At 59.3% G+C, this 12,117-nt stretch overlaps 1 protein-coding gene across 3 annotated transcripts; it reads right to left on the bottom strand.

Annotated features, from left to right (window-relative positions):
* Positions 1–670: 670 nt before the first annotated feature.
* On the bottom strand, positions 671–10,383 carry CDK2 (cyclin dependent kinase 2). Of its 3 annotated transcripts, none has more exons than XM_074530816.1 (7): positions 10,172–10,383; positions 9,998–10,075; positions 8,623–8,743; positions 7,535–7,681; positions 5,773–5,874; positions 2,170–2,373; positions 671–1,215 (listed from the first exon to the last, which is right to left on the bottom strand). In XM_074530816.1, exons 1-7 carry the CDS (start codon positions 10,285–10,287, stop codon positions 1,111–1,113), a joined length of 873 nt encoding a protein of 290 aa, XP_074386917.1. In that variant the 5' UTR covers positions 10,288–10,383; the 3' UTR covers positions 671–1,110. The 3 variants fall into 3 exon arrangements, with proteins under 3 accessions (XP_074386917.1, XP_074386918.1, XP_074386916.1); XM_074530815.1 differs by having other exon boundaries at positions 673–1,215; positions 7,535–7,705; positions 10,172–10,382; XM_074530817.1 differs by lacking the exon at positions 5,773–5,874 and having other exon boundaries at positions 672–1,215; positions 7,535–7,705; positions 10,172–10,382.
* Positions 10,384–12,117: the final 1,734 nt, after the last annotated feature.

The following is a 12,117-nucleotide window of genomic DNA, read 5'->3' as shown; positions in this document are numbered from 1 at the left end:
GGACATTCGGAAAAGTTTTAGAGGGAATTTTTGGGGGCTTTTAGGGTCATTTTGGGGCCATTTTGGGTTATTTTTGGGGCATTTGAGGGATTTTTGGGGACATTTGGAAGAATTATAGGGACATTTTGGGGGGATTTGGGGCCATTTTGGGATTTTGGGGGTTGTTTTGGGGCTGTTTCGGAGGGTTTAGGGGATATTTTGGGGGATTTGGGTACATTTTGGGGGGGTTTTAGGGTGGTTTTTGGGGTGGTTTTTGAGGGGATTTGGGGCTGGGTTTGGGGTCATTTAGGGGGAATTTGGGGCCGTTTTTGGGGGGATTTGGGGCCATTTTTGAGCCATTTCTGGTGGTTTCGGGCCCGTTTTGGGGGATTGGGGTAAATTTTAGGGTTTTGGGCTGTTTTGGGGACCAGTTTTGGGGATTTGGGGTCATTTTGGAGGATTTTGGGGCCATTTTTGAGGACAATTTGGGGCCATTTTTGGGGATTTGTGATAATTTGGGGCTATTTTGGCGGATTTGGGGTCGTTTTTGGGGGAATTTGGGGTAATTTTTGAAGATTTGGGGATCATTTTGGGGATTTGGGACTGTTTTGAGGAGTTTTAGGGTCGTTTTCGGGGATTTGGGGCCATTTTCGAGGACATTTTGGGGCAGTTTTTGGGATTTGTGATAATTTGGGGGATTTGGGGCTATTTTGGGGGATTTGGGGTCGTTTTTGAAGATTTGAGGGGGTTTGGGATAATTTTGGGGATTTAGGAGTGTTTTGAGGAGTTTTAGGGTCGTTTTTGGGAATTTGGGGCCATTTTCAAGGACATTTTGGGGCAGTTTTTGGGGATTTGGGGCCATTTTTGAGGACATTTTGGGGATTTGTGATAATTTGGGGGATTTGGGGCTATTTTGGGGGATTTGGGGTCATTTTGGGGGGATTTGGGGTCTTTTTGAGGATTTGAGGGGTTTTGGGATAATTTTGGGGATTTGGGAGTGTTTTGAGGAGTTTTAGGGTCATTTTTGGGGATTTGGGGCCATTTTCGAGGACATTTTGGGGCCGTTTTTGGGGATTTGTGATAATTTGGGGGATTTGGGGCCGTTTTGGGGGATTTGGGGCGGTTTTGGGGTCAGAGGCGCAGGTGGGGCACGGCTCTGGTGACGTCCCTGAAGAAGGGGTGGCCCAGGGCGGCCTTGGCCGAGATTCGCTTGTTGGGGTCGTAGTGCAGCATTTGCTGGGGAGAAAAACGAGGAAATTGGGAAAAATGGGGAAAAATTGGGAAAGAATGGGGGGAATGAGGGAAATGGGGGAGAAAATGAGGGAAAAAATGGGGCAAAAATGAGAGAAAAATAAGGAGAAAATGGGGGGAAAAATTGGAAGAAAAATCGGGGGAAAAGGGGGGAAAATAGGGGAAAAAGGCAGGGGGAAAAAGGGAAAAAATTGGGAAAAATCAGGAAAAAAATTGGGAAAAAAATCAAGGAAAAATTGGGGGAAAATCAGGGAAAAAATCAGGGAAAATTGGTGAAAATAAAGGGAAAATAGGGAAAAAAATCAGGAAAAATTGGGGAAAAAATGGGAAAAATTAGAAAAACCAGGGGAAATTGGGGGGAAATTAGAGAAAAATTGGGGAAAAATCAGGGAAAAGTGGAAAAAAATCGGGAAAAATTGGGGCAAATCAAGGAAAAATCAGGGAAAAAGTGGGAAAAATGAGAAATATGGGGTGAAAAGGTGGGGAAAATCAAGGAGAAAGTGGGAAAAATCAAGAAAAAAGTGGGAAAAATCAAGGAAAAAGTGGGAAAAATCAGGGAAAAATCGGGGAAAATTGGGGAAAAATCAGGGAAAATTGGGGAAAATCAAGGAAAAAGGGCAAAATGGGAAAAAGTGGGAAAAATGAGAAATATGGGGTGAAAAGGTGGGAAAAAATCAAGGAAAAAGTGGGAAAAATCAGGGAAAAAGTGGGAAAAATCAGGGAAAAATCAGGGAAAATTGGGGAAAGATCAGGGGAAAAGTGGGAAAAATCAGGGAAAAAGTGGGGAAAATCAAGGAAAAATTGGGAAAAATCAGGAAAAAATTGGGGGAAAATCAGGAAAAAAATTGGGAAAAAATCAAGGAAAAATTGGGAAAAATCAGGGAAAAATTGGGGAAAATTGGGGAAAATTCAGGAGAAGTGTCCCCTGTGTCCCCTCACCGCCAGCAGCTTGCGTCCCTCGTCGTCCAGCGGCGGCAGCACCTTGGCCAGGTCCTGGCGCGCCCAGCGGGGGAAGGTGGCCTTGTAATCGGGCAGCGCCGACACCCCCGGCCAGGCGGCCTCGTCCGGGGTGCCCAGGGTGCGGAAAATGCGGAACAGCTGGTCGATCTCGGAGTCACCGGGGAACAGGGCACGGCGGGTGATCTACGGGACATTGGGGACATCATTGGGACATTGGGGATACAGGGGCATTGGGGACAATGGGGACATCATTGGGACATTGGGGATACAGGGACATTGGGGACACTGCTGGGACACAGGGACATTGGGGACATCCCAGGGTCATTGGGGACATTGGGGACATCCCAAGGTTATTGGGGATACAGGGACATTGGGGACAATGGGGACAGCTGGTCGATCTCGGAGTCACCGGGGAACAGCGCCCAGCGGGTGATCTACGGGACATTGGGGACAATGGGGGCATCATTGGGACACAGGGACATTGGGGACATTGGGGACACTGCTGGGACACAGGGACATTGGGGACATTGGGGACAATGGGGATACAGGGACATTGGGGACATTGGGGACATCATTGGGACACAGGAGATACAGGGACATTGGGGACATTGGGGACAATGGGGACATCACAGGGACATTGGGGACACTGCTGGGACACAGGGACATTGGGGACAATGGGGACATTGGGGACACAGGGACATTGGGGACATCATTGGGACACAGGAGATACAGGGACATTGGGGACACTGCTGGAACACAGAGACATTAGGGACATCCCAGGGTTATCGGGGATACAGGGACATTGGGGACATTGGGAACATTGGGGATACAGGGACATTGGGGACAATGGGGACAATGGGGACACAGGGACATTGGGGACATTGGGGACAATGGGGACATTGGGGACAATGGGGACATCACAGGGACATTGGGGACAATGGGAACAGCTGGTCGATCTCGGAGTCACCGGGGAACAGCGCCCGGCGGGTGATCTACGGGACATTGGGGACAATGGGGGCATCATTGGGACACAGGGACATTGGGGACACTGCTGGGACACAGGGACATTGGGGACAATGGGGATACAGGGACATTGGGGACATTGGGGACATCATTGGGACACAGGAGATACAGGGACATTGGGGACATTGGGGACATTGGGGACAATGGGGACATCACAGGGACATTGGGGACACTGCTGGGACACAGGGACATTGGGGACAATGGGGACAGCTGGTCGATCTCAGAGTCACCGGGGAACAGCGCACGGCGGGTGATCTGCGGGGTGACAGGGACATTGGGGACATCATTGGGACACAGGAGATACAGGGACATTGGGGACATTGGGGACATCCCAGGGTTATTGGGGATACAGGGACATTGGGGACATTGGGGACAATGGGGATACAGGGACATTGGGGACACTGCTGGGACACAGGGACATTGGGGACAATGGGAACAGCTGGTCGATCTCGGAGTCACCAGGGAACAGCGCCCGGCGGGTGATCTGAGGGGTGACAGGGACATTGGGGACAATGGGGACACAGGGACATTGGGGATACAGGGACATTGGGGACATCCCAGGGTCATTGGGGATACAGGGACATTGGGGACATCATTGGGACATTGGGATATTGGGGACACAGGGGACATTCCCAGGGGACACCCACAGGGGACACCGGGTTTGATCTCAGAGCCCTGGGAGTGACCTGGGGGGCACACGGGGGTTTGGGGACACTGGGGACATCACTGGGGACACTCCCAGAGGGCTTTGGGGACACTGGGGACATTCCCAGAGGGCTTTGGGGACACTGGGGACATTCCCAGGGGCTTTGGGGACATTTGGGACACCCCCAGGGGGGTTTGGGGACATTTGGGACACTCCCAGAGGGCTTTGGGGACACTGGGGACACGTTCCCAGGGGGTTCAGGGGTCACAGGGGACACCCCAGGGGGGTTTGGGGACATTTGGGACACTCCCAGGGGGGTTTGGGGACATTTGGGACACCCCCAGGGGGGTTCGGGGACATTTGGGACACCCCAGGGGGTTTGGGGACATTTGGGACACTCCCAGGGAGGTTTGGGGACACTGCTGAGGAGGGGACACCCCAAAGGACACCTGAGCCCCCCCCAAAGGTTTGGGGACATCCCGGTGTCCCCAGTCCCGTCCTGTCCCCTCCCCCTCCCCCCCCGGCTCTGTCCCCTCCCCCACCCCGTGAGCCCCTCGTGACCCCCCCCGGGCGTTGTGGCCACCCCGGGTGACGTGGGGGGGTCACATGATGTCCCCTCCCCCCCCCCAGACCCCACAATGTCCCTTTGTTCCCACGGTGACGTCACCGCGGGGGGGGTGGGGACAGCCTGGACACCCCCGGGGTCACCTTTGGGGGGGGTCTGGGGACATTCTGGGGGTCCCCAGTGTCACCTTGGGGGGTCTGGGGACATCAGTGTCACCCCCAGTGTCACCTTTGGGGGGTCTGGGGACATCAGTGTCACCCCCAGTGTCACCTGAGGGGGGTCTGGGGACATTCTGGGGGTCCCCAGTGTCACCTTTGGAGGGGTCTGGGGACATTCTAGGGGTCCCCAGTGTCACCTTTGGGGGGTCTGGGGACATTCTGGGGGTCCCCAGTGTCACCTCAGAGGGGTCTGGGGACATCCTGGGGTTCCCCAGTGTCACCTTTGGGGGGTCTGGGGACATCAGTGTCACCCCCAGTGTCACCTGAGGGGGGTCAGGGCATCCTGGGGGTCCCCAGTGTCACCTTTGGGGGGTTTGGGGACATTCTGGGGGTCCCCAGTGTCACCTGAGGGGGGTCTGGGGACATTCTGGGCATCCCCAGTGTCACCTTTGGGGGGTCAGGGCATCCTGGGGGTCCCCAGTGTCACCTTTGGGGGGGGTCTGGGGACATTCTGGGGGTCGCCAGTGTCACCTTTGGGGGTCTGGGGACATCAGTGTCACCCCCAGTGTCACCTGAGGGGGGTCAGGGCATCCTGGGGGTCCCCAGTGTCACCTTTGGGGGGGTCTGGGGACATTCTGGGGGTCGCCAGTGTCACCTTTGGGGGGTCTGGGGACATCAGTGTCACCCCCAAGGGACCCTGGTGTGACCTGAGGGGGGGTTTGGGGACATCAATGGCACCCCCAGTGTCACCTGAGGGGGGTCTGGGGACATTCTGGGGGTCCCCAGTGTCACCTTAGGAGGGGTTTGGGGACAATTTTGTCACCCCTGGTGTGACTTGAGGGGGGTTTGGGGACATTCAGGACACCTCTTCAGTGGCCCCAAATGTCCCCCATGTCCCCCAAATGTCCCCTCAGTGTCCCCAGGTGTCCCTCACCATCTCAGCCTAGGCTCCAGATGTCCCCTCAGTGTCCCCAATGTCCCCTCAGTGTCCCCAAATGTCCCTCACCATCTTAGCCTAGGCTCCAGATGTCCCCTCAGTGTCCCCCAATGTCCCCTCAGTGTCCCCAATGTCCCCAAGTGCCACCCACCATCTCAGCAAAGATGCAGCCCAGGCTGTCACACCCTGTGCAATGTCCCCTCAGTGTCCCCAATGTCCCCAAGTGTCCCCAATGTCCCCAAGTGCCACCCACCATCTCGGCGAAGATGCAGCCCAGGCTCCAGATGTCCACGGCTGTGCTGTAATATTTGCAGCCCAGCAGGATCTCGGGGGCGCGGTACCAGAGCGTCACCACCTGGGGACAATGGGGACATCAATGGGGACATTGGGGACATCACTGATATCATCAGCAACATCCCTAAGGTACCAAAGCGTCACCACCTGGGGACAATGGGGACATCAATGGGGGACACTGGGGACATCACTGACATCATCAGCAACATCCCTAAGGTACCAGAGTGTCACCACCTGGGGACACTGGGAACAATGGGGACAATGAGGACATCAATGGGGACATCAGGGACACCATCAACATCATCACCAACATCCCTAAGGTACCAGTGTCACCACCTGGGGACAATGGGGACATGATTGGGGACAATGGGGACATCACCAACATCATCAGCAGCATCCCTAAGGTACCACAGGGTCACCAGAGAGGGGACACTGGGGACATCAGGGACAGGACAACCCTAGAGGGGTTCTGAGCCCCCAAATCCTCCACCTGGGGACCCCCAAACCCCTGAAATCCCCCCAAATCCCACACAGGGACCCCAAATCCCCCCCAAACCCCTGAAATCCCCCCCAAATCCCACACAGGGACCCCAAATCCCCCCCAAACCACCCCAAAACTGCACAAGGGAACCCCAAACCCCCTGAAATCCCACCTGGGGACCCCAAATCCCCCCCAAACCCCACAAGGGAACCCCAAATCCCCTCACCTCGTGTGTGTAGGTCCTGACAGGCACCCCAAAAGCGCGGGCCAGCCCAAAGTCAGCCAGCTTGATGGAGCCCCCAAACCCCCTGAAATCCCCCCAGATCCCACACAGGGACCCCAAATTCCCCATAAATTCCCCCAAATCCCCACCTTGTGTGTGCAGGTCCTGACAGGCACCCCAAAAGTGAAGGCAGCCAGCTTGATGGAGCCCCCAAACCCCCTGAAATCCCCCCCAAATCCCACACAGGGACCCCCAAATCCCCCCCAAACCCCTGAAATCCCCCCAGATCCCACACAGGGACCCCCAAATTCCCTCACCTCATGTGTGTAGGTCCTGACAGGCACCCCAAAAGCACGGGCCAGCCCAAAGTCAGCCAGCTTGATGGAGCCCCCAAACCCCCTGAAATCCCCCCCAAATCCCTCCCAAACCCCCTGAAATCCCCCCCAAATCCCACACAGGGACTCCAAACCCTACGAGGGAACCCCAAATCCCCTCACCTCGTGTGTGTAGGTCCTGACAGGCACCCCAAAAGCGCAGACCAGCCCGAAGTCAGCCAGCTTGATGGAGCCCCCAAACCCCTGAAGCCCCCCAAACCCCCTGAAACACCCCCAAATCCCTCCCAAAACACCCCAAAACTGCACAAGGGAACCCCAAATCCCCTCACCTCATGTGTATAGGTCCTGACAGACACCCCAAAAGCGAAGTCAGCCAGCTTGATGGAGCCCCCAAACCCCTGAAACGCCCCCAAATCCCTCCCAAACCCCCTGAAATCCCCCCCAAATCCCACACAGGGACCCCAAACCCTACAAGGGAACCCCAAATCCCCTCACCTCATGTGTGTAGGTCCTACAGGCACCCCAAAAGCACGGGCCAGCCCAAAGTCAGCCAGTTTGATGGAGCCCCCAAACCCCTGAAACGCCCCCAAATCCCTCCCAAACCCCTGAAATCCCCCTGAAACCCCACATAGGGACCCCAAATCCCCCCAAAACCCCACAAGGGAACCCCAAATCCCCTCACCTCGTGTGTGTAGGTCCTGACAGGCACCCCAAAAGCGCGGGCCAGCCCGAAGTCAGCCAGCTTGATGGAGCCCTCGGCGTTGATGAGCAGGTTCTGCGGCTTCAGGTCCCGGTGCAGAACACGGTGGGCGTGGCAGAAAGCCAGGCCCTGCAGCAGCTGGAACAGGTAACTCTGGGGACAGCGTTGGGGACATTGGGGACATTGTTGGGGACAGCTCTGAGTGAGCCCTGAGTGGCTTTGGGGACCCCCAAAATCGATTTGGGGTTTTGGGGTTAAATGGCAGAACACCAGGCCCTGCAGCAGCTGGGACAGGAAACTCTGGGGACAGCATTGGGGACATTGGGGACATCATTGGGGACACTGGGGACACTGAGATCAGTCCCCTGAGTGAGCCCTGAGTGGCTTTGGGGACCCCAAAAATCGATTTGGGGTTTTGGGGTCACGTGGCAGAAGGCCGGGCCCTTCTGCAGATGGGACAGGTAACTCTGGGGACAGCAGGGACAGCGTTGGGGACATTGTTGGGGACATTGGGGACATCAGGGTCAGACCCCTGAGTGAGCTCTGAGTGGCTTTGGGGACCCCCAAAATCGATTTGGAGTTTTGGGGTCGTGTGGCAGAAGGCCGGGCCCTGCAGCAGCTGGAGCAGGTAACTCTGGGGACAGCGTTGGGGACATTGGGGACATCACTGGGGACATGAGAGACACCGAGGTCAGACCCCTGAGCGAGCCCTGAGTGGCTTTGGGGACCCCCAAAATCGATTTGGGGTTTTGGGGTCACGTGGCAGAAGGCCGGGCCCTGTAGAATATGGGACAGGAAACTCTGGGGACAGCGTTGGGGACATTGGGGACATCAGGGTCAGAGCACTGAGTGACCCAGGGGACCCCCAGGATGGGTTTGGGGTTTTGGGGTCCCCCAATATCCCCCCCAGGTGTTTTAGGGTCCCCCCAGGTGTTTTAGGGTCCCCAGTCAATGTTCCTCCCCAGGTTTCAGGATCCCCCCTGGGTTTTAGGGTCCCCCCAAATGTCCCCCATGTGTTTTAGGGTCCCTCTCCCAGGTTTTGGGGTCCCCCCCGGGTTTGGGGTCCCCACCTTGATGAGCGGCAGCGCGATCCCGCTGAGGGACGAGGAGTCCATGAACTTCTTCAGGTCCTGGTGCAGGAACTCGAACACCAGGTACAGCTTGTTCTCCGTGTGGATGACATCCAGCAGCCTGTGGGGACATGGGGACAGCTTGGGGACAGCCCTGGGACACACGGACAGCCATGGGACAGAGGGACAGGGACACGGGGACACCCATGGGGACAGGGACTCAAACACCAGGTACAGCTTGTTCTCCGTGTGGATGACATCCAGGAGCCTGGGGGGACATGGGGACAGCTTGGGGACAGCCCTGGGACACACGGACAGCCCTGGGACACGGGGACAGCCCTGGGACACAGGGACAGGGACACATGGACAGGGACATGGGGACACCCATGGGGACATGGGGACAGGAACTCAAACACCAGGTACAGCTTGTTCTCCGTGTGGATGACATCCAGCAGCCTGGGGGGACATGGGGACAGCTTGGGGACATGGGGACAGCACCTGGGGACAGCCACGGGACACACGGACAGCCCTGGGACACATGGACAGGGACATGGGGACACCCATGGGGACAGGAACTCCAACACCAGGTACAGCTTGTTCTCCGTGTGGATGACATCCAGGAGCCTGGGGGGACATGGGGACAGCTTGGGGACACGGGGACAGCACCTGGGGATAGCCCTGGGACACAGCCTGGGACACACAGACAACCATGGGACAGAGGGACAGGGACATGGGGACACCTATGGGGACAGGGACTCAAACACCAGGTACAGCTTGTTCTCCGTGTGGATGACATCCAGGAGCCTGGGGGGACATGGGGACAGCTTGGGGACACGGGGACAGCACCTGGGGACAGCCACGGGACACACGGACAGGGACATGGGGACACCCATGGGGACAGGGACATAGGGACAGCTCTGGGACACGGGGACACCACAGGGCCTGGCACGGCCACAGCACATCCTGGGGACACCCCTGGTCATTGAGGTCACCTCCAGGACCCCCCAGGACCCCCCAAAACCCTCCTGGGGACCCCTCCTTGGTGACATCTCCCCCAGGACCCCCCCAAAGACCCCCAGGACACTCTTGGGACCCCCCAAAGCCCCCCAAACCCATCCAAAGCCCCCCAGGACACCCCAAACACCCCCAGGACACCCCTGGGGACCCCTCCTCAGTGACATCTCCCCCCCAAAGCCCCCCAGGACCCCCCAAAACACTCTCAGGACACTCCTGGGGACCCCTCCTTGGTGACATCTCCCCCCAAAGCCCCCCCAGGACCCCCCAAAACACCCTCAGGACATTCCTGGAGACCCCTCCTCAGTGACATCTCCCCCCAAACCCCCTCAGGACCCCCCCCTGAAGCCCCCAGACCCACTTGACGATGTTGGGGTGGTTGAGCTCCTTGAGCAGCGAGATCTCCCTGATGGCCGTGCTGGGGACACCCTCGGTCTCCCTGCGGTGACAACGGCACGGGGGGGGCCCGTGAGCCTCGGGGACCCCCCCGGGACCCCCCAGAGACCCCCAGAGACCCCCGGGGACCCCCACTCACGTGTCCAGGCGGATCTTCTTGAGGGCCACCACCTCCCCTGTCACCTTGTTGCGCGCCTTGTAGACCACGCCGTAGGTGCCCTCGCCGATCTTCTCCACCTTCTGGAAGTTCTCCATTGGGGAGGGGGCGGCACCGGGGAGACCCCCGGGATTGGGGGGGGGGGAACCCCCGGGTGACACCGGGAATGGGGGGGCACCGAGCGGACACCGGGAATGGGGGGGGCACCGAGGGGACAGCGGGAATGGGGATAAGGGGGGGGTCTGGGGGTCTTGGAATTGGGGGGGTGGTCTCAAGATGGGGGGAGGAGCTTCGGGGGTGTCCCCGGTGGTGGCACGGGGGTGACAAGGGGGTGTCACCGGTGGGAGGGGTTTGGGGTGTCCCCGGGGGGGTTCTGGGGGTCCCGGTGGGGATATCCGGGATGGGGGAGGGGCTCCGGGGGTGTCCCGGGCCCCGGGGGGGTCCCTGGGCGGGTTCTGGGGGGTCCCTGGGTGTCCCCGGGGGTCCCTGGGGGGGTCCCTGGGGGTCCCGAGCGCCGCCGCCTCCCCCCCGCTCCCGCCAAAGCCGCGGCGGCCCCGCCCGCGCCGCTTCCCGCCTTGCCGCCGGCCACGCCCCCCGCGCCGCCGCGCATTGGCTGAGCGGGGAGTGACGTCAGCGGAGACGCGGGAGATCCCTTAAAGTGATAGTGACACTACCGGGGAGCGGCGGCGGGGGTGGGATCGGGACACCGGGGACAGGGGACAAGGACAGGGACAGGGGACAGGGATTGAGATCGGGACACTGGGGACCGGGACAAGGGACAGGGACAGGGATTGGGATCGGGACATTGGGGACAGGGACAGGGGACAGGGACAGGGGTTGGGATGGGGACATTGGGGACAGGGACAGGGGATAAGGACAGGGACAGGGACAGAGGATTGGAATTGGGACACCGGGGTCCGGGACAGGGACCGGGGTCGGGGATTGGGATCGGGACATTGGGGACCGGGGACAGGAGACAAGGACAGGGACAGGGGACAGGGATTGGGATCGGGACATTGGGGACAGGGACCGGGGTCGGGGATTGGGATCGGGACACCGGGGACAGGGACAGACACCGGAACCGGGGATTGGGATCGGGACACCGGGGACAGAGACCAGGGACCGGGAACCGAAAATTGGAATAGGGACAGGCACCGGAACCGGGGATTGGGATTGGGACATTGTGGACATGGACCGGGACAGAGACTGGGATCGGGACAATGGGGACAGGGACACGGGATTGGAATCGGGACAGGGACCGGAACCGGGACCGGGGAGTGGGATCGGGACTTTGGGGACCGGGATCGGGGATTGGGACCGGGACCGGGATCGGAACTGGGATTTGGATCCGGGACCAGGGATTGGAATTGGAGACAGGGACCGGGACCGGGGACTGAGATTGGGATCGGGACTGGAATCAGGAGCGGGTTTGGGATCAGGATCGGGACCAATGACCGGGACCGGGGACTGAGATCGGGACCGGGACCGGGGATTGGAATTGAGATCGGGACCGGGACCGGGGACTGAGATTGGGATCGGGACCGGAATCAGGATCGGGATTGAGATCGGGACCAATGACCGGGACGGGTTCGGGGTCGGTGCCGGGACACCGCCGGCTTCACCCGGGATGCTCGGGCAGTGCCGGGAGCGGACACCGGGACCGCAACCGGACACACGGGGGGGTCACGGGGGACACACGGGGGTCACGGGGAGCGGCCCGGGGGGGCGCACGGGGGTCACGGGGGACACACGGGGGTCACGGGGCTCGCCGCACACGCACGAGCGGCCACACGCACCGGGAGAGCCCCGGGGGCACGGAAACGGCCGGGGCAGGAAAGATCGGGGTCCCCTCGTGTCACCCACCGGGATCGGGGTCTCTCTGTGCAATCGGGGTCCCCCTGTGTCCCCTCCCGAGATCGGGGTCCCCC

This window comes from Zonotrichia albicollis, chromosome 33 (genome assembly GCF_047830755.1).
Source record: "Zonotrichia albicollis isolate bZonAlb1 chromosome 33, bZonAlb1.hap1, whole genome shotgun sequence".
Taxonomy (NCBI): Eukaryota; Metazoa; Chordata; class Aves; order Passeriformes; family Passerellidae; genus Zonotrichia; species Zonotrichia albicollis.
The sequence above is the reverse complement of the archived record's forward strand: the minus strand, read 5'-3'. Positions and strand labels throughout refer to the sequence as shown.

Bases quoted from the DNA above. Each gene is read 5' to 3' on its own strand.
- CDK2 (XM_074530815.1), bottom strand. From the start codon at position 10,287: ATGGAGAACTTCCAGAAGGTGGAGAAGATCGGCGAGGGCACCTACGGC. The intron at 7,706-8,622 runs GTGGGGACCCCA...CGCTGTCCCCAG, and splicing joins TCGCGCTGCCGCTCATCAAG to AGTTACCTGTTCCAGCTGCT. The intron at 5,875-7,534 runs GTGAGGGGATTT...CATTGTCCCCAG, and splicing joins TCAGGACCTACACACACGAG to GTGGTGACGCTCTGGTACCG.